The sequence below is a fragment of the Cheilinus undulatus genome, linkage group 9, assembly GCF_018320785.1.
Source record: "Cheilinus undulatus linkage group 9, ASM1832078v1, whole genome shotgun sequence".
NCBI classification, from domain to species: Eukaryota; Metazoa; Chordata; class Actinopteri; order Labriformes; family Labridae; genus Cheilinus; species Cheilinus undulatus.
Genome location: NC_054873.1, coordinates 49,909,674 through 49,931,610, shown reverse-complemented (window position 1 = coordinate 49,931,610; position 21,937 = coordinate 49,909,674). Strand labels below are relative to the sequence as shown.

The following is a 21,937-nucleotide window of genomic DNA, read 5'->3' as shown; positions in this document are numbered from 1 at the left end:
CATATATCTACCTGCACATCTATCTACCTGCACATCTACCTACACATATATCTACCTACACATATATCTACCTGCACATATATCTACCTGCACATATATCTACCTACACATATATCTACCTGCACATCTATCTACCTGCACATCTACCTACACATATATCTACCTACACATATATCTACCTACACATATATCTACCTGCACATATATCTACCTACACATCTATCTACCTACACATATATCTACCTGCACATATATCTACCTACACATCTATCTACCTGCACATATATCTACCTACACATCTATCTACCTACACATATATCTACCTGCACATATATCTACCTGCACATATATCTACCTGCACATATATCTACCTACACATATATCTACCTGCACATCTATCTACCTGCACATCTACCTACACATATATCTACCTACACATATATCTACCTACACATATATCTACCTACACATATATCTACCTGCACATATATCTACCTGCACATATATCTACCTACACATCTATCTACCTGCACATCTACCTACACATATATCTACCTACACATCTATCTACCTGCACATCTACCTACACATATATCTACCTACACATCTATCTACCTGTACATCTATCTACCTACACATCTATCTACCTGCACATATATCTACCTACACATCTATCTACCTGCACATCTACCTACACATATATCTACCTACACATCTATCTACCTGTACATCTATCTACCTACACATCTATCTACCTGCACATATATCTACCTGCACATATATCTACCTGCACATATATCTACCTACACATCTATCTACCTGTACATCTATCTACCTGCACATCTACCTACACATATATCTACCTACACATCTATCTACCTGTACATATATCTACCTACACATCTATCTACCTGCACATCTACCTACACATATATCTACCTACACATCTATCTACCTGCACATCTACCTACACATATATCTACCTACACATCTATCTACCTGTACATCTATCTACCTACACATCTATCTACCTGCACATATATCTACCTACACATCTATCTACCTGCACATCTACCTACACATATATCTACCTACACATCTATCTACCTGTACATCTATCTACCTACACATCTATCTACCTGCACATATATCTACCTGCACATATATCTACCTGCACATATATCTACCTACACATCTATCTACCTGTACATCTATCTACCTGCACATCTACCTACACATATATCTACCTACACATCTATCTACCTGTACATCTATCTACCTACACATCTATCTACCTGCACATATATCTACCTACACATATATCTACCTGCACATATATCTACCTGCACATCTATCTACCTACACATCTATCTACCTACACATATATCTACCTGCACATATATCTACCTGCACATATATCTACCTGCACATATATCTACCTGCACATATATCTACCTACACATCTATCTACCTACACATATATCTACCTGCACATATATCTACCTGCACATATATCTACCTGCACATATATCTACCTACACATATATCTACCTGCACATCTATCTACCTGCACATCTACCTACACATATATCTACCTACACATATATCTACCTACACATATATCTACCTACACATATATCTACCTGCACATATATCTACCTACACATCTATCTACCTACACATATATCTACCTGCACATATATCTACCTACACATCTATCTACCTGCACATATATCTACCTACACATCTATCTACCTACACATATATCTACCTGCACATATATCTACCTGCACATATATCTACCTGCACATATATCTACCTGCACATATATCTACCTGCACATATATCTACCTACACATATATCTACCTGCACATCTATCTACCTGCACATCTACCTACACATATATCTACCTACACATATATCTACCTACACATATATCTACCTACACATATATCTACCTGCACATATATCTACCTGCACATATATCTACCTACACATCTATCTACCTGCACATCTACCTACACATATATCTACCTACACATCTATCTACCTGTACATCTATCTACCTACACATCTATCTACCTGCACATATATCTACCTGCACATATATCTACCTGCACATATATCTACCTACACATCTATCTACCTGTACATCTATCTACCTACACATATATCTACCTACACATATATCTACCTGCACATATATCTACCTGCACATCTATCTACCTACACATCTATCTACCTGCACATATATCTACCTACACATCTATCTACCTACACATATATCTACCTGCACATATATCTACCTGCACATATATCTACCTGCACATATATCTACCTGTACATCTATCTACCTGCACATATATCTACCTGTACATCTATCTACCTACACATATATCTACCTGCACAGCATCTGCACATGCATCAATTTTGCATGAGCAGATTTCTAGAAGACACAAGAATAGAAGAGGACGACAGCTCGATACATCCTGCAGCATGGATGAGTTCATGCATTCTGTGTTTGGATGGAGGGACTTTGACCTTTTTGTGATGGAAGTTTCATATTTAGCCTTCTCTTGCTGGTTTCTCTAAAGTTGCATCCTCCAGCACTAAGCAGACTGAGTGATGGGCCCATGATGCTGATGACAGTTTCTGCATGAGCTTTGTTTTTGTTATAGAAATCATTAACAATTTACACTCACTGGTCACTTCATTAGGTACACCAGTTCACCTGCTTATCAAAGCAAATTTCTGTTAGCCAATCACAGGGAAGCAGACAGTTCCTGTCGGCATGGCCAAGGCGATATTCTGGAGTTCAAACTGAGCATCAGAGTGGGGAGGAAATATTTATTGAAAGTTGCTCTGAGTTTTTCCCAAACTGATGTGGAATTTTAGACCATCACAAATATCTCTAAGGTTGACAGTAAATGGTAAAAAACAGAGTAAAATATCCAGTGAGTGTAAAACCTCAGGGTCAAATTGTCTTGTTGATGGTAGACTGCAGTAATACATCTCATAAAAGCAGGGACGGAACAGCTGGAGGAGAATTTTACAACTAATAAAGTTAATTGTCAACAGATTAGTAACATGACTGGGTATAAAAGCAGCATTTTAGAGAGGCAGAGTCACTCAGTGGTAAAGATGGGCAGAGGCTCACTCTGCTAAATGGAAAAATTTTCTGTGGTCAAATGAGTCAAAATTTAAAATTTGAAGAAAAAAAAAAAACCTCCAGCAAAGACGACCCAGGACTGGATCCTACATTAGTCAAGAATGGGACAACTTTCCTCCCCCATCAGCTGGTCTCCTCACTTCCCAGACATTTACAGACTGTTGTTAAAAGAAGAGGGGATGATACACAATTGTAGACATGGTCCTGTCCCAGCTTTTTTGAGACGGGTTGCTGCCATCAAATTCAAAATGAGCTAATACTTTCATAAATGGTAAAATGTCTCAGTTTAAAATCTGATGTGTTGTTTCTGTTCTACTGTGAATAAAATAAGGGTGTATGAGATTTTACAAACACAGCGCTCCAACTTTTTTGGAGTTGGAATTGTACATATTTAAAAAAGCAGGTTTTAGATTTTTGCCACAGTTTTTTTTCCAGGCATGTATTGAAGACTCGCTGCACACGGCTTTGTGACCCACCAGTCCAGAACTGTTGCTGTAGATCGACAGAGAGAGCGGGTTTAAGTCTCACTCAGGTTTTAGAATCCTGCGGTTATAAATAAAGCTTTAGAAATAAGGAGGTAATTCTGGGACACTGCTGAGATTCCTAATGTTGTTGTTGAAGTATTGGATTTTGTTTGTCTGAATGAGATAATGTTCTACATCAATATTAAACCAACAGCAGAGGGAATAAAATCCCTCAAACTCTCTAAAGAGTCTTTTTTTTATTTCATTCTAACCACTCACAGTTAAAGATAATAAAAGTCACAGTTAAACCACTTTGTTCATAAAAAATTGGTCAAATAAGGATTCAATTGTTAAAATGTAATGAATGTATTAATGCAAATCAAGGCCTAGTGACTCTATTATTGTGCTGCTGCAGCCTGATAAAAAGGAATCTCTCTTAACTCCAGAATTACATCCTCTGTTCCCGGGACAATCCAATTAGTATTTGTGAACAAGTCTTCTTTCTGTGCAGAGCTGGAGCTACGCGGAGATTTTAATCTGTGATGTCCAACGTAGACCACGCCGCTGCTCCAGATGAAGGTCTGAGTGACTCTGAGGTAGCTGCAAAGGTTTCTATTAAATGAGGTCAGTGGTACTCAACGCGTGGCTCTTCTATGTCTTTATTTGAAAGATTTTTCACCTTAAAAAGGTCAACTTTGACCTCAGACCTCAGCATACTACACTCTTGTGCAGCTATAGCTTTAATTGTCAACCTTTATTTTTTGTTTTTATGTTTCTATTGCCCTTATTTTCAATTTCCTCCCCTTGTTTTTCCTTTTGGCCACTTTTAATACATTTTTCTACTTTTTAAGCCCATTTTGCCACTTCTTTCCTCCACTAGTCTCCGATTTTTGGCCCTTTTTAACCAGTTTTGCCTCTTTCATCCTACTTTTTGATATTTGCAAATTTAGTTACTTTTCACTCACATTTTGTCAATGTTTCTAGTGCTTATTGTTCATTTTTGTTACTTTCACTCACTTTTTTGCAACGTTTTTACTACTTTTTGACCATTTCAGTTACTTTTCACTCATTTTTTTGCAACGTTTCTAATGCTTTATGAACATTTTTTTACTTTTCACTCATTTTTTGCAATGTTTTTATTGCTTTTTGACCATTTTACTTACTTTTCACTCATATTTTGGCCATGTTTTTACTGCTTTTTGACCATTTTAGTTACTTTTCATCACTTTATGCAACGTTTTTACTGCTTTTTGACAAATTTATTTACTTTTCACTCATATTTTGGCAACGTTTCTCCTGCTTCTTGACCATTTTAGTTACTTTCCACTAATTTTTTGCAGTGTTTCTACTGCTTCTCGACCATTTTAGTTACTTTTCACTCATCTTTTGCAACATTTCTACTGCTTTTTGCCTATTTTTGCCACCTGTAACTCATTTTTCTATTCATTTTGCCACTTTTTCTCCCCATTCTTGCCGTTTTTACCCAGTTTTTGCAATTTTATGCCTATTTGCCCCTTTTCCCTCATGTTTTGCCACTTCTTTGCCACTTTTTGAGCATTTTTGCCACTTTGACTTAGTTTTATTGCCACTTTAACCCATTTTTGCCACTTAAACTTAGTTTTATTGCCATTTTCAACACTTAGATTGTGGCTCTTGCTAAGGCATTTTACAACAGGTTGGCTCTTTGGTTGAGCAGGGTTGAGTAACACTGAATTGAATTAACAGAGGCACATCTGAACCTGGAATTATCCTTCACATAACTTGGATTCAGCCAGAGCATCTTTGCTGCTCTTAATTCCCTGCAGATCTGCGCCGTACAGCAAGCCGGCCCTGCGTGAATCCAGCTGGCTCTTCTGTGTTCGGGCACATGAATAATAATAACTGTTACTCAATGGGCTTCCTCCTTTATATATTTTCACAAAGGCTGCAGGCCAGCTGGGAGCAGCGCTGTGCATTTTCCTGTGAAGTTTGTGTTGTGAGAATGCGAAAGATTTGCCGAATACTTGTTCCCTGTAATGAGAAACTCTGATGAGAAAATCAAAATGGAACAATGTCTCCGACCACCGGAGACTTTTAACATTTAATGAAGTGCTTTTACAATCTTAGTTACAGCACAAAGATTGTTGCATGATTCAAACAGACTCTGAAACCACTCTGAAATATGCAGCAGCTTTGTTCAGCGAGGTTTGGGGCAGAACATTTTCAATTTTGCATGAAGTCAGCAGCAAAATTGCCAGGGACTTCCAACACTAAAAAAGTATGCTAAATAATACACAGCTTTATAGTGCTATAGCAAGTTTGTAGCTGCAGAACAACTTCAGTCTTTGAATAAGTGAAAAAGGAAAACAGAGAGACGAGCGCCGATAGGCTGCAGAAAACATGAGAGCGATCCAAAATGAACTAAACGTGCAACATCACGGACACTCTGACACAGTAATCCACTTAAAGAGCATCAATTAGTCACCAAACATCAACCACTTAAGGACAGCTGTCTCGTCTTTGAGGCTGCTTTTCATGCTAAACAAAATCACTTTCAGAACTCCAGTCAGTCCAGTCATATAAAACACTCTTTAATTTATCATCAGGAAATGATCTGTGCAGCACTTTTTAAAAAGCAGCGGTTTGGAGAAGGTGTTCGTGATCGTGCTCTGCATGCTAAAGCGCTGGTACGGCCTTCAAATTGTTTCAGCTAATAGCATCAAAGTGCACGGCTCGCCCAAAGCTGCTGCACGCCGTCAGTCTCCTTATCAAAGTGTGATACCATGAATTAAATTAAAGTCTTGAACCTGGTGCACCAAGGCCAAACAAAGAGTCCTGCCTTCTGATAATGAGCTTAGAGAACCTTTAAGAAGAGCACGCCGTTTTCTGCATTTAAAGGGTTTTTACACATTTTTATAGCATCATCTCTATGATTTGCAAAGCTGAATCTGATTGGTCAGATATCGTGCATACAGAAAGTATTTAGACCGTTATGTTTTAGCCTGACGCTACAGTCCAAATAAATTCTTCTTTATTCTCATTAATCTACACTCAGTACTCGTCATGACAAAGCGAAAACATGAACTTAGAAATATCACACTGACATCAGGCCTCCATGTCTCTGATCCCTGCTGAGATGTTTCTACACCTTGATTGGAGCCCACCTGAGCTAAATTTACCTGATTGGACGTGATTCTAAAGCACAGGTGTGAAACTTAAGGCCCGGGGGCCAAATCCGGCCCGCAAGACGATCTCATATGTCTGTTCTAACTGTCCCTTCAGTCTGAGGTCTGCAGATTTCCTGAAGTATAAAAATGTGAAATATTTAGATAAGAAGTCAGGAATGTGGGAAAAGAAATAAATTTGTGTTTTAATTTCACATTTTCAATTTTGCATCTCACAATTAGGACTCAAACTTGGATTTTGACTTTTAATTTCATACTTTGAGCATTTCAACTTATTATTTTGACTTCTAATGTCATATTTTGAGCTTTAAGATTCATAATTCTGATTTTTCAGTGATATTTTGACCTTTTTAAGCAATTATTTTGTATTATATCTCATATTTTCAACTCCAAACTTTGACGTTAATCCCATAGTTTGACCTTTTAAATCTTGAATCATATTTAGACTTTGATTTCATGATTATACATTTTATTTCATATCTGACCTTTTAAAATCATGATTTTAACTTCTTTCTAATATATTTGCCTTTAAAAACATTATTTTTTGATTTCAATTTAATGTTTCGACCTTTTTGAATGAATAAATTTACTTTTCTCAGATTGTGAGCCTTTAAACTTTTCTTTTTAACTTTTTAAATGTCAGAATCATTTATCATCAGTGCTAAGTGTTTTTTATATTTTATTAGTGGTGAAACAAGGTTGACAGTTTATGGTTAAAACAGTGACCCTGTCAGGCCCTCAGTTTAGTCCTGAATCCAGAATCCGGTCCCTGCTGTGATTGAGTTTGACACCCCTGCTCTAAAGCCTCACACCTCTCTATAGAAGGCCTCACAGCTGACACTAGAGCAGAAACCAAGGGTCAAAGGTCAGAGGAGCTGCAGAGCTCAGAGACAGGATTGTTGACAGGCACAGATCTGGGGGAGGATACAGAAACATTTCTGCTGCTCTGAAGGTTCCCAAAGAGAATTCTCACATGGAAGAAGTTTGGACCAACCAGGACTCTTCTAGAGCTGGTCGCCATCGGGGGAGAAGGACCTTAGTGAGAACCTGGTGGTCACTCTGACTGAGCTCCAGAGACCCTGTGGAGATGGGACAAAGTCCCAGAAGGACAACCATCACTGCAGCCTCCTCTGATCTGGTCTTTATGGAGGAGAGATGAAGACTCTCCTCAGTGTTAACACATGAATCCTGATTGGAGTTTGGAAAAAAAACGCCACAAGTTGGCTGTAGCTTTACACCAGGGTGACTTACAGTCTGGATTTTGCAGCAACCTTAAAGATCTTTAATTAAAAAAATGCTATAATAGGACTTGATCCAGCGTTTATTCTGGAGGCTATTCTAACTATATTCATAATCTTTTGGCTAAAATGTCCTGTAGTTGTAGTCACATTTTTAAAGATGATTTTTAAGCTCCCTGCCTCCTTTCAGACATCACACCTGAAGAGAGAAACACAGCAGAGAGAGAGTGGAGGCAGACATGCACATGCACGCACCAGCCGCCAGTTTTAGTCACATCTGAGGCGTTTTTAACGTTTCTAGTGATAGTCGATGAAAACTAAAACAACTTTCAACTATCCAGTTCTTACATTTTAGTCTTTACTCTCCTCATAATGTTTATTCTCTTTGAACTGATTCAATCCACCAAATGTTAAACTAACAAACAACTCCATTTCCAAAAAAGCTGGGGCGCTGTGTAAAATGTCAACAAAAACTAAATGTAATAGTTTTCATAAATCTCATAAACCCATATTTGATTCACAATAGAACATAAACAACATACCAGATGTTAAAACTGAGACATTTTACCATTTCATAAAATTATTAGATCATTTTGAATTTGATGGCAGCAATACTTCTCAAAAATGTAGGGACGGGTCAACAAAAGGCTGGAAAAATAAGTGATACAAAGGAAGAACAGCTGGAGGAGCTATTTGACACTAACTAGGTTAACTGTCAACAGGCCAGTAAAATGTCTGGGTATAAAAGGAGCATTTTAGAGAGGCAGAGTCTCTCAGAAGTACAGATGGGCAGAGGTTCACCAATCTCAATCACTGCATGGGCTCAGGAACATTCATTGTCTGTCAACACAGTTGGCCGTGCCATCCACCAATGACAGTTAAAGCTGGATCATGGAAAGAAGAAGCCATATGTGAACAGGATCCAGAAACATGGACTGAGGAAACATGGAAAACTGTTCTGTGGTCAGAGGAAACCACAGACGCCGTGTCCTGTGGACTAAAGAGGAAAGGAGCATCCAGCTTGTTCTCCTGGCTCAGCTCTAAAGTCTGGTTTTCAGCTCTGGGGTTTCATGGCTTTAATCCATGGACCTGATTCAGAAACTTGGATGCTGGTTTGGTGTTTCGTACCTGTGCCATCTCAGGCCTGTTTACAGAGAAACACATGAAGAAGAAAGTTGCTGCATCTTGCTGTGTCAGCCTCTAAAGCTTTGCTGCTTTTAGTCTAGCTTCTAGCGCCGGGGTGGGACGATTAAATGTTTTCAATGAATGAACTGAATAACCAAACGCAGAAAGCTTGGACAGACAGGGACGGACCTCCCAGATCCAGACAGACTGGTTTGTTAGTGAACAGAGAGCTTTACAGTCAGGAGAGACAGTGATGGAGGGAGATTCAGAGAGGGCAGATATGAGGGGAAACACTACTTGAACAATGACTGCTCATGCCAGTCCCTTGTGCCTGTATGATCTATTTTCAGTTCACTGGCCCTTATGACCCTCCAACCAGCCCGGCCCACAGGGTTTTCTCCAGATTAGCCACTCCAGGCCTGTACCCGTGTCCTGGGAAAACCATCGTGACGTCATGATGTTCTTTGGCCTGCTTTAGAAAATTGCAGTGTGAACATAAAACAGCTCAGGGGAGACATGCAACAATGAACCACTTCATCATCTGAATCAGGCCTGGGTGTTACGGCTTAAATATCATAACACTGTATTTTTCTCACCTTTACGGTAACGGCGTTAAATCACGGTATTAATGAATTAAACACAGACAATGCATTTAAATGCTTATTTAGGTGTACCACCCCCTTTCCCCCAAAACAGGCCTACCAGGCATCGTGAACCCATGTCTGAGCGCACAAGCACAGAAAATTATTACATAAGTCTCTGCAGCCACTTCATCCTCACTGCACTCCTAGTTCTAAACAAGGCCACCTATGGGGGTACAGGGGAGACCCTGCTGGGGTCCAGCCGAACTGGGGACCCACGGAGGTCAGGACAATCATGGTCCAGTGTAAAGTTAAGCTGAGATGAGATTTTTTTTTTTCCGGAATAAAAAACCCCTTTTATCAAAACAACAAATACATTTAATCTATTTATGCCAGAGCATAAAGGCTTCTTAAAAATGTAAAACCCTTTTCTTACCACAGAATTAAAAGTTGTGCTTTTGGACATTGTTTTGTGTTGGAGAGGAGGCTCTCTGCGTTTTTGATTTCTCTCTGCAGGCTGGCCGGGCAGGGCAGAGCTGGCAGTCTCAGCTGCAGCTAGTTTTTGAACATCAGGATCTCCTTTGGACCACCTTGGATTGTAGCTTCAGTTGTCAGAGTATTCCTTCAGCTACTGAGTGGTAACCGGACTCTCAACCACTACTGTGCCTATACTGGGGATTTCAGCTGTGATTTTTTTGTAGTTTGTTTTTTTTCTAATCCTCTTGTCTTTTAGTTTCTGCCAGCCACCAGACAGCTCACCTTTGTTTGCACCTTTGTTAATAAACCTCTTCATCATCTAGCTCTGCTTCTTGGTCCTAATCAGCATAACATCACAAGAAATGGATAACAAGTTGCAGAAATGGGAAGGAAGGTAGTGAAAATGGGTTTTAAAATGGCAAAAATGGGTTACAAGTTGCAAAAATAGAGAGAAAGGTAGTAAAATGAGATTTTACAACTGGCAAAAAATGGGATTGAAGTAACAGAAATGGGAAAAGAAGGTAGTCAAAAATTGGGTTTTAAAATGGCAAAAATGGGTTAACAGTAGCAAAAATGTGCAGAAAAAGTGGTGAAACAAGGTTTATTGTAGCAAAAATGGGTCAAGAGAGAAAACAGTGGGCAAAAGTAGCAATAATGGGTTACAAGTTGCAGAAATGGGAAAAGGTAATGAAATTGGGTTCTAAAATGGCAAAAATGGGTTAAAAGTAGCAAAAATGGGCAACAAGTTGCAGAAATTGGAAGGAAGGTGGTTAAATTGGCCTCTAAAAATGGCATAAATTGGTTTAAAGTGGCAAAAATATGCAGAAAAAGTAGTGAAACAAGGTTTATTGTAGCAAAAATGGGCCAACAGAGGCAACAGTGGGCAGAAAGTGGCAAAAATGGGTTAAAAAAATAGCAAAAACAGGCAGAAAAAGTAGTGGAAATGGGTTTAAAAGAGGTGAAAATTAGTTAAAGAAGCAGAAGATGGTTTTGGTGAAATAGGACATTTAAAGTGGCAAAAGAGGTTAACAGGGGTTTAAATATCCTTAAAAAAAAAAACAATTCTGAGTTTAAAGTCAGAATTCTGTGATTAAACTTGGAAAAAATAAATGTTTGCTGGCCCTGATCCTCTTGTTTCTTTAAATAGTTTTGAAGTCATTATAAGATGCATCGCTGCAGTGCTGGGCTTTAAAGTCCCAGACAGTCGGGCAGAGACGCTGTGCAAAGTGAGCACACTTGCTGTATGTTGCTGTTATTACACACATCAAGCTTGGAGAGGACAGAGCACGTGTTTTACGTGAATGCACTTCATTACAGCGGCATGAGTGGGTCCGGTTAGATCCGAAGCTGCTCATAATACTGGAGTAAAATATGCTGATGGCTGGACTCAGGCTGAGCTGTTGTCTGTCTCATATCACTCTGCTACGCCAGCAGTTTAACCTGAGCACGAGCTCTGCAGCACAACACATGCATTCAAACCAGTGAAGAGGGTTTTAAGAATCCATTCTCTGGCAGGAATTTTACCAGTGATGGAACAGTCAATAAACTGTTGGTGTAAAAGCCCCCAAGCCAATGCGGGAACAAATAGCCGTCCAACATGGTAATATGAATGTGTAACTCATCAATGCATACACTACAGAGACTGACTGAAAGTACAGGCGATCACCAGCTGTGCATCAAAAGAAGCGATAGGTTGATGTTCATACTTGGAAGAAACAGACAAACCAATGTAAAATTAAACACTGAGGACCCTCCTACAGCTGTGATGGAACAATCGAAGTGACACCAAACTGAGGCTCATTCAGACAAATCATCAGATATTTATCGGTCTGCATTCACCCTCACTCTTCAGCAGCAGAAGTGCAGTCACCAAACATGACTGCAGGAAGCAGGAGCTGGTAGATTCATTCTTTAATAATTTGTCTAGCCTGAATGACTCTGCCTCCGTCTTCTTCCTCACTGGTGTTTCCACATGCAGCGCCTCTGGGAGTTCACACACCACGGTTCACTTTGAGGTGGCTCGTTCATTAACTTTGTTGACACGGACCCACAGGCTCGTCAGACGGCGTGCGGGCTGATAGAGGGGAATAAACGCCGACTGACCTGCGATATGGGCTGATTAACGTAGACCCATCCAGTGACGGGGTTGACCCGCAGGTACTCGGGCTGCTCCAGTGACATGGAGTAAGTGATCGCTGCGTTGGTGCCAAAATCGTCGTCGTGAGCCGCCACGCGCAGGAAACTCGTACCAACCAGTGTGTCCTCTCGCAGGAAGTCTGCAGGGGATAAAAATAACAAGTGAGCACTGGGTTTGCTGGTCAAACAGGGAAAGAGGCTGAGTGTGAAACATGGAAAAGGTCAAACATGATGAATGATCAGTTAAAACTCATAATATAGTAGAATTATCCTTATTTTAGTGAGTTTCTTAAAGAAAGGAGAGAAACATGTGCATCCATCCTGTCTGCTGTGGTTTTACAACATCTGACGGCGCTCTCCGTACCCTACTGGCACCGTTTCTGAGGCAGGATTTGAAAGTTCACCAAACCACGCAGGAATAAAGGAGCTACTTCAGCCTTTCTGAGGTTGGTTTGTTGCTCGTCTGGCTCCTGATTTGACAACATTTTCCCATGTGATGTCTGATAAGAGTGCATGTCATTTATTTTTAAATTACTGGGTCTGCTCGGTTCAGCTCGACCTGTGCTGGCAGCAGGCTCCATCTGTGAGCGTATCCTGAGTGGTGCTGGAGTGGCACTTCAAAGATGTCCCGGAGTCAGACAGTGGCATGTGCAGAGGAAACAGGAGCATTGACAACAGAGGAAATAAAACATGTTCATGATAAGGAGAACCTCCACAGTGCAGGGTGCAGGCAGATGCAGGTAAGAGCTGGCTTTTCTACACAGTCAGTACGTTTACATGCATGGTAAAGAAGAGCTCTAGTTCACTTAGAGTGCTGTCCCAGTCTGCATGCACTGAAGGAAAATCAATTAATGGACAGAAATATGCCTGACTTTGCTATAACAGGTGGCGATATTCCCCCCTTCCACCAGTTAGCCCAGACCTTCTTCCTCCCTGACAACAAAAGAAGCAGTACTCTGGTTTTCTGTCCAACAGTGAAACACTACAAACTCTACATTCCATTCTTCATGCCCACTTTTAGTCCAGATTAGATGAACCCCACCCCTGGTTCTTGGTGATATCTAAAGACAGAAGATAATGCCTAGCATTGTTTTCCACTCAAAGCCCAACTAGGTAGTGTTTTGATTGTGACCAAGTCTGCTTTCTGCAAAAATTGGGAGGCTGATCCTGTTTAAGAACTGAGTAAAAATCATGCACACATAAATCATATGCTAAAATAAACTCTAACTGAACAGCCGCACAGGAACGCAAAATAACCAGGGATACTGGATTTGTGATGGGCATTCAGGACTGGGTCATGGTGGCAGCAGGTTAAGCATGTCAACCCAAACATCGCATTTCCAAATACGATTTTCAACCTCCTCTTGGGGATTCTGTGGATTCAACGTTATATAATCCCTCAAGCAAATTCTGGGTCCACCCCGAGGTCTCCTTTTGGTTGGACTGGCCTAGAAGACCTCCAAAGGGAGGTTCCCAGGAGGCATCACGATGAGACGCCTGAACCTGAAGCTGGTAAAACTTCTGCCACACCACATATGTTGCTTGCGTGCATGCAGGTGTACTGCTTCCTTGTGTTGCGTGACTGTCTATGTGCCATTGTGGCACTGAGGATCTTTGGTTGTGTGTTCTATGTTTCCTGCTTCTCTGCTGGTTGATTTACTTGTCTTTGAGGGTAAATAAAGTAATTTTTCTGCTCTGGATATTAACTATATTATTATAACTATTGGCTCCATTTTTATTGTAAGGTTTACTTCTATTTAGTTCCTGTTAACTCAAGTCACTTTTACATTTTAGTTTCAGTAGTTTAGTAATTTTTATTTCATGATAATAACCTTGATGAGTACTCAGGTGTCTGGTTAGCATGGTTCATGCATTAGAATCACTGTAATAAGGACTCTTAGAAATGACTACGGGGGATTTGAATGGGAAATTTTCTCTCTGGAACAAGAGCCACAGATAAAGTGAGGACTTGGCAGTGTTGAGCTCTGTTAGTTCATTAAATACTGAAAGAGCAGAAATACGTCTAGATTAGAAATTCATTCTGAGCACACAGAGAAAGTTTTGGACGTGAGAAAAATCAGAGAGTGATATTTTCAAGCAGAATCAACCTGAATGAGAGGACGATAGACTAAGCAAGAGCACAGGAAATTTTAGAGAACGTTTAAATGTGCTCTTGAGTTTTGCAACAACAGTGACTCCATACCTTACCCTGAGCTCAGAGCATTGTGGAGGATTTGCCATCCTGCTCAACTCCCTTTTTCTGGACCAGCATATCGCCATCCGTCCATTAAAACCAGCACAAAAGAATCTGTTCTGCTGTGGTCCGTACCCGCCATTTATCAGGAAGCTAAATGCATGTTTTGGTGAGTTGAAAGCCGACCTCTACTGCTGAGACCATATGTGCAATATGTGAGCGTCCATTGTGGAGTATTTTGGCTTCACTTTGCAAAACAGGAGGAAATTGATATGCACTGTCAGTGTTTATACACAGTCAATCCTATTTAAGCTCTCTGCTCAGCTCTGCTTTAACGTCGTTCTTATTTCCCGTTGCACTGGCGTGTTAAAGACTTACACTCGTAGCGTAAATTCTCAAACTTTGGGCTGTTATCATTCTGGTCCAGAATCTGGATGGTGAGCTGACAGATGCCGATGAGCGGCTCCTCGGCCCAGTCTGTGGCCGTGACCGTAATTGAATACTCCCTCTGCCGCTCCCTGTCGAACCTCCGGGCTGTCACAATCACTCCTGCGAAGACAGAGTGAAAACAATCACACATGAGCACATATTTAGTCAGCCACCCATTCAGCCGTCTGTGCACGCATTCGTCCATCTAACCATCCATCCGTCTCCTTATCCGACTCACCATCCATCCAGAAATCAAGGAAACAAGTCAACAATTATAACCCGAGTAAGTGGAGCATTTCTGTAAGGCGCGCTGGCTTTGTTATTAAATCTTGAGATGATGAGAGGAGACGAGAGGCCTTAAAGAAAATGACAGTGTGGCGTGTTAGGACTTTAAAATGGAGTCTGTATTAGCGTTATTATGTAGATTCATTTTCATACACCCAGGGCTCACACTGAGACGTCCACATTGAATAAATGTGATAAATAAAGCCATGATTGATGGACAGGTTGTGGCATTTGACTCATATTCTGTAGAATTTAAATGATGTGAACATTTCCTCTCGGCTAAGGTCACACTCTACACTGAATGACTAAATAAGAATTACAATTTAAAAGCAGCGCTGCCTGGTCTTTTTCTACTGTGAATTCTTCTCTCTGTGTCTAATTGAGAGCTTCTTTCGCCCCGACATCCGTGTCCGCTCTACCTGTGTCTGGATGGATTCTGAAGGCGGGCATAGCGCTGTCTCTGTGCATTAAGCCATATTTGACTTTTCCATTTGCTCCCTCATCTGCATCCACCGCATGCACTTGCAACACAAAAGTCCCCGTTGGCTGGTTTTCCAGCACTGAAGCCTGCTCACGATATCGCTGGCACTGAGATTGAGAGAGGAGAGAAGGAAGGAGAGACAAACAAAAACAAGAAGCAGTTTTAGTATAAATGAGAGTACAGTGTGAGGAAATGGTACAAGGCCAGGGACAGAAATAGGCCAGAATGCTACACGGGGAGGTATAGATACACACTCCTACAGTATGGAGAGAAAACACTTGAGCTTTTGAAGAGCAGCAGTGAACAGCTCTGTCTGAACAGGGAATACAATCCATTCCCACTAATGAACATATGCCCCAGATAAAGAACTACTCTCTGGAGTCTTTCTTTTTGAAATCAGACATAAATGCGAGCTCCTCTTTCCACAGAATGACCATGAAAAAGAAAAACAAAAGGCAAGACGGAGCGAGAGTAGACCGAGACGGATCAAAGGATTTAAGGGAGTGATGGAGAGAGGAATAAAGCCAGGGTTAATGGGACGTGATGGCACAGACAGTGTGGCCCCAAGGTAGCTTTTCATAAAATTCTCATAATATTCAATCTCAGAGCCCATCAGCAATCATCGTCTATCATCCTGTGATGGACATGAAATTCCCTGTAATTCTGCTGGAGTCAGAGGTTAGCGCTGAACATCTTCCAGACTGGCGTGGCGTTGACGTCTGCGGCATACACGCCATCATTCCTCCATGATAGAAGTAGACGGTAATACGGTGATGCCATATCCTCGAATTTAAAGAGTAACGAAACCCTCAGACCCCTTTAATTCTGATGTAAACTTATGTTTATGAGGATTTAGTGAAGCTATTCCTCAGTGAGGGTACAAATCTGAACATTTCAGAACAAATTATCTAAATTCTACATTTTGTGGTGCCGTACACTTACTGTATACTATTTCCCTGACAGTCAGCTTCACCCACAGCCTAAATTTGCAGCTCCACCAATCAGGGACAGTGCTGTTGCACTCTAGGATTGGGGGTAATGTAGTGCTGTGGCCTCAGATCCTGAATAAACCATGTCTTTCTTAAAGCTAGAGAAAATATATACCTGCTTGTGTCTTCTACATGACCTTATATCTTTATTTGAATGAGAGGCATCTGCTCCCAAACATCCGACGTCTGTAAATTCATGCATTGTCAATATGTACATCTTCTGTCTGTCTTCATCTCCCTCTCTTTTCTCTGCATCTCCATCTTCTTTCTCTGCATCTCCCTCTCCTTTCTCTGCATCTCCATCTTCTTTCTCTGCATCTCCCTCTCTTTTCTCTGCATCTCCATCTTCTTTCTCTGCTTCTCCATCTTCTTTCTCTGCATCTCCCACTCCTTTCTCTCCATCTCCCTCTCCTTTCTCTGCATCTCCATCTTCTTTCTCTGCATCTCCATCTTCTTTCTCTGCATCTCCATCTTCTTTCTCTGCATCTCCCTCTCTTTTCTCTGCATCTCCATCTTCTTTCTCTGCTTCTCCATCTTCTTTCTCTGCATCTCCCACTCCTTTCTCTCCATCTCCCTCTCCTTTCTCTGCATCTCCATCTTCTTTCTCTGCATCTCCATCTTCTTTCTCTGCTTCTCCATCTTCTTTCTCTGCATCTCCCACTCCTTTCTCTCCATCTCCCTCTCCTTTCTCTGCATCTCCACCTTCTTTCTCTGCATCTCCATCTTCTTTCTCTGCATCTCCCTCTCCTTTCTCTGCATCTCCCTCTCTTTTCTCTGCATCTCCATCTTCTTTCTCTGCATCCCCCCTTAATTTTTTTTCTGCATGACATTGGATCTCTGTAAACATTATCTGTGAACATATGAAATATCGGGAAGTGCATATGCAGATGTCTTCCTTTGGCTCATATGCCAGCAGAATCTGGCTTTACCGGCATCCACTGCTTTCAGCCATAGGAGGAACGACCACAAGAGACAGAGAAGAAGTTTTCAAAAGGAAAGACGGGGCTGATGTAAAGAGAGAGGAAGGAGGAGGCCTTGCTTAGCGTAAATGTGAGATTCAGTCATGAATAATAAAGCTAGTTCTTTAACAGACCAAACAAAAGCTGGGAAAATACAAGCATTTCAATAATTGGTGACCTTTAAAGATAATTAGAATGTAACTCGGAATTAGCAGTTTCATAAGATCAGTTATAACTGCTTGTACTCAGATTTAAATATCTAAATTGATCACAAATGTCACAGACCATGATTTAAACTTTAAAAAACCACAAACACAAACATCATCTCAGCCCACTTCTAAACCCTAAAACTCCAGCTCAGCTCCTCCTACAGACTTTATTTTAGCTTTAAAAAGTAGATAAATTATTCAAATGTTTAAATGATGTTTTCAGCTGAGAACCACTGGTCTACATCCTCAGTTCAGCTGAGGTACAGCTGGGAAAAATATGTGCCAAAAAGTCTAGGATGTGCTTTTATTTTGAAAGATTTGTACTGTCATCTTTAGTTCCATCTCAAATCCAAACAAACGCATTTCTCATTCAGTTATGACTGAAAATGGGAAGAAATTAGTGTCGCCATGTGTTGTTGAAGAGATGGTGGTGGGTCCCAATACCAGACCGGTCCAGAATCACTGGTCTGGATGGTTCTGAGGTTTGATCTTATCAATCAAAGTCCAAGTCCTCCAGTGGAACTGTAAGAGCTCTGGAGCCGTGCATGAGTACACTTCCTGCCCAAGTTCAAGTCATTCCTTATTAAAGAGCAAGTTAATTAAACAGGTATACTACTTTGTGATGATTTTGCACTTTTTTTCATAAATGAGCTGAAATCCCAACAGAGCGCCTAAAGATAGAGTGGGTGTGCAGGCTAATCAGAACTCATGGGAATAGAGCGCGCAGAGAGACGCAGGCCAGGGAAATGAGAACGCCGCGGCCAAAAAAAAAAAAAAAGAGACCTGGCAGTCAGGATGAAGAGAGAGAGGATGGAGTGATAGACGGAGGAATAACTGAAATGAACAGAGAGGAAGAGGCAGACAGGCGAAAACTTTGTAGGCCCTGTTCTGTAAACACAATCTTTGAGTCAGAAGAACCGACTGTCAGCGGTTTAGACGGCTTCACGTTGACGGCAGAAAAAGAAAAAACCCAACAATGCTGTAAAGTGTTACTCAACCCCGCTCAACCAAAGAGCCATTGTTGAAAAATACCTCCGCAAGAGCCACAATCTAAGTGGTGAAAAGTGGCAAAAACAGGTTAACGTGGCAGTAAAAATGGTTAAACATGGTTAAAATGGTCAAAAAGTGGCAAAAAATTGGCGTAAAAGGAGTAAAATAGGCATAAGTAAAAAAAAAATGAGTTACAGGTAAAAAAAAAAAAAAAGGTCCAAAAGCAGCAAAAAATTAGCGAAAAAATGGGCAAAAAATTTTGAGCAAAAAGCAGCAAAGAGTGGTACCACTACAGGCGAAAATAGGAAAAAGTGGCATTTTATAGCAAAAATCAGTTTTTATAGGTGAAAAGTGTCAAAAAATGGTGAAAAAGGGCAAAAAGAGTGATAAAAGTGGCAAAAAATGGTGAAAAAGAGCAAGGAAGAGAGATAAAAGGTGAAAAATGGTGAAAAGGGTCAAAAAGAGAGATAAAAGTAGCAAAAAAAAAAAAAAATAATAATAATAATACATTTTGTTTGTGGGCGCCTTTCTGACACTCAAGGTCACCTTACAGACAACAATCAAGCAAAACAGTGCTGTAATAATAAAAACTGCATAAGAGTCTAAAAACAGACAACTAGACATGATACAGAAAGAAAGACACATTAAGAACACATAAAAGACACGGATCAGGAGGGGTAGGCAAGGCGAAAGAGGTGAGTTTTGAGCCGGGTTTTGAATATGGAGAGGGACTGAATGGAGCGGCGGTCAGCAGGGAGAGAGTTCCAGAGTTTGGGGGCAGAGCGACTGAAAGAAAATGGTGAAAAAATGGCAAAAAAGAGAGATAAAAGTGGCAAAAATGGGCAAAAAGCGGCAAAAACAAGTGCCAACAAGGGCTTAAAGCAGCAAAATTGATCAAAAGTAGCAAAAAAAAAAAAAAAAAAAAAAAAAAAGGAAGAAAGGGGAAAAAAAGCCAATAAGGGTAATGGAAATTTACAGACAACTAATTAAGGTTGACAATTAAAGCCTCCCTTATATCTGTGGGAAACAAACTGATTAACGTGACTTGTAATGGGTAATTTTTAAGGTCAAAGTTTCCCTTTTTTATGGTCTTTTGGGGAATAATATTTCAAAACTAGACATAAAAGAGCCACAATCCATCACAAAAGAGCCACATGTGGCTCCAGAGCCACGCGTTGAGTATCACTGCTTTAAAGGAGCAGTTCAACATTCTGGGAAACAGATTCTACACCACTGAGAGCTTGAAACTCCTGCCAACAGCTGGTTAGCTCAGCTTAGCACAAACAAAGAAGGGGGAATAATGAGGCGCTTCCAAACTCAGCATGGCAGCCAGGCGTCCCCTGAAGTTACTCTCACTCCTGACAGAAGAGTGGAAGTGAAACTGGAAAAGTCGGCCATCGTCTGAAGAAAGAAAAGCTGCAACTTTTCTCAGCGAACTGCTGCTGCCGGTGTGAGAGCATGCACCGACTGACAACAGGTTCATGCTCACAGTTAAATCACTCTGCATAGTTATGACTAGAGATGTGACAGTCCGTGGATGTGATCATCAACCTACACTGTCATGTTTAAGCTTTTATTTTGAAATTCCTCCTGTAGACCTGTTGACAGTTTCCACTCAGATGCTCATCAAACAAGCTAGCAGTAAAAGGCTCTGCTGTTAGCAGCTGTGGTTGAAACAAAGATATCTATTAGCTGTGATGAAACAACTTTGGACACAGATGACACCAGGAGAGCCCCCCAGCTTTATTTGCTGACCATGTTAGCAATTACAAATTCTTTACAGGATTTTTTATGGATTAAAAAACATCACTGAAGTAGTGTGAGTGGTGTCTGATACAGGCTCTGCAGCTAAACAGAGAAGAAATAGATACACTAAAAACATATTTTTGTGGATGGTAAATCATATCCAGTTGACTTGGATATGACTTGTTCAAATTATGTATCTTTCTTGTAAAAAATAAGAAAGATACATTTATTTTAGTGTGTACATTTAATCTAATTTACCTTTATTTTAAATAATGGTTGCAAGACAAACACATTTCCTGTCTCATATTATGTCTGTGCTTAGTGAATTTGGATCATAAATGGATTTATCAAAATTAATATTATGTTATTACTGTGCTTGTTAGTCTGAAAAAAACACATTTATCGTCTACTTGTATCTCTTTATGTGGCGTACCTGCCTCTATTAATATGGCGGCGAAGAAAACAACAAAGAAGACATTCAGTTCAAGGGACTTCCAGTATTAGAAGATGAGATATGGCAGCGCTAGTCCGACTTCCGATATGAAGTGGAGGTCCTCGGCTGCATCCAGGTCCCTCTCAAACAGTGTTAATTTTGGCAGCTGTTTATAATTTCAGTTTTAGTTTTAGTCTTTAAATGATAAATAATGATAAATGATAAATAATTCGACAGATTTACCCACAGTGGAGAAATATCATGGATTTAAATGTCAGACAAAAACTACATTACATTTTAGTCTAGTTTTAGTCATCCTGATGAAAACTAAACTTAGTTTCTGTCAGTTTTAGTCATCACAGATCTATTTTTGTTAGTTTTAGTCTAGTCTTTGTCATGGAATAAAAGGCTGTCAACGAATATTTTTAGTCAAACTTTTAGTCGACAAACAACACTGCTCTAAAATGTTTGGTAGAGAACAGCACGGCAACAACAGGAAGAGAAAGCATGATTGGTCAATCCTGTACTTCCTATTTGTTGGTTCATTAAAAGTTCCAAAAGCAGGAGCGCAGAGAAAGTTTCATACATGAACAGAGGAAAATGAGAGAGCGGTCATTTCACAAACAAACAGAAGCAAAAAAGCACAAAAATAAACCTGGAGAAGAATCGTTTGCATGTAAAAATAAAAACAGCAGTGTGAATGAAACAAGGTCTTTTGTTGAGAGGATTGTTTTTCATTAAAACCCAGAAACCCTTCAGCAGTGAAATAGTCAGAAGTGGATTTTTTTTTTTATCTTTGACCAAGTTTGTCTGATGTTGATTTAAGTGTCATGGCTGACTTTGTGTTATCAGAGAAAATCCTAATGT

At 40.2% G+C, this 21,937-nt stretch overlaps 1 protein-coding gene across 1 annotated transcript in view; it reads right to left on the bottom strand.

Annotated features, from left to right (window-relative positions):
- LOC121514750 (neural-cadherin-like) overlaps positions 1-21,937 on the bottom strand; it is a 244,359-nt gene that overhangs the window by 106,178 nt on the left and 116,244 nt on the right. The window contains exons 9-11 of the mRNA XM_041795036.1: positions 15,683-15,851; positions 14,928-15,098; positions 12,323-12,495 (exon numbers count right to left, since the gene is read on the bottom strand). Of these exons, the coding sequence (XP_041650970.1) occupies positions 12,323-12,495; positions 14,928-15,098; positions 15,683-15,851 (513 nt within the window). The remainder of the gene's footprint in view (positions 1-12,322; positions 12,496-14,927; positions 15,099-15,682; positions 15,852-21,937) is intronic.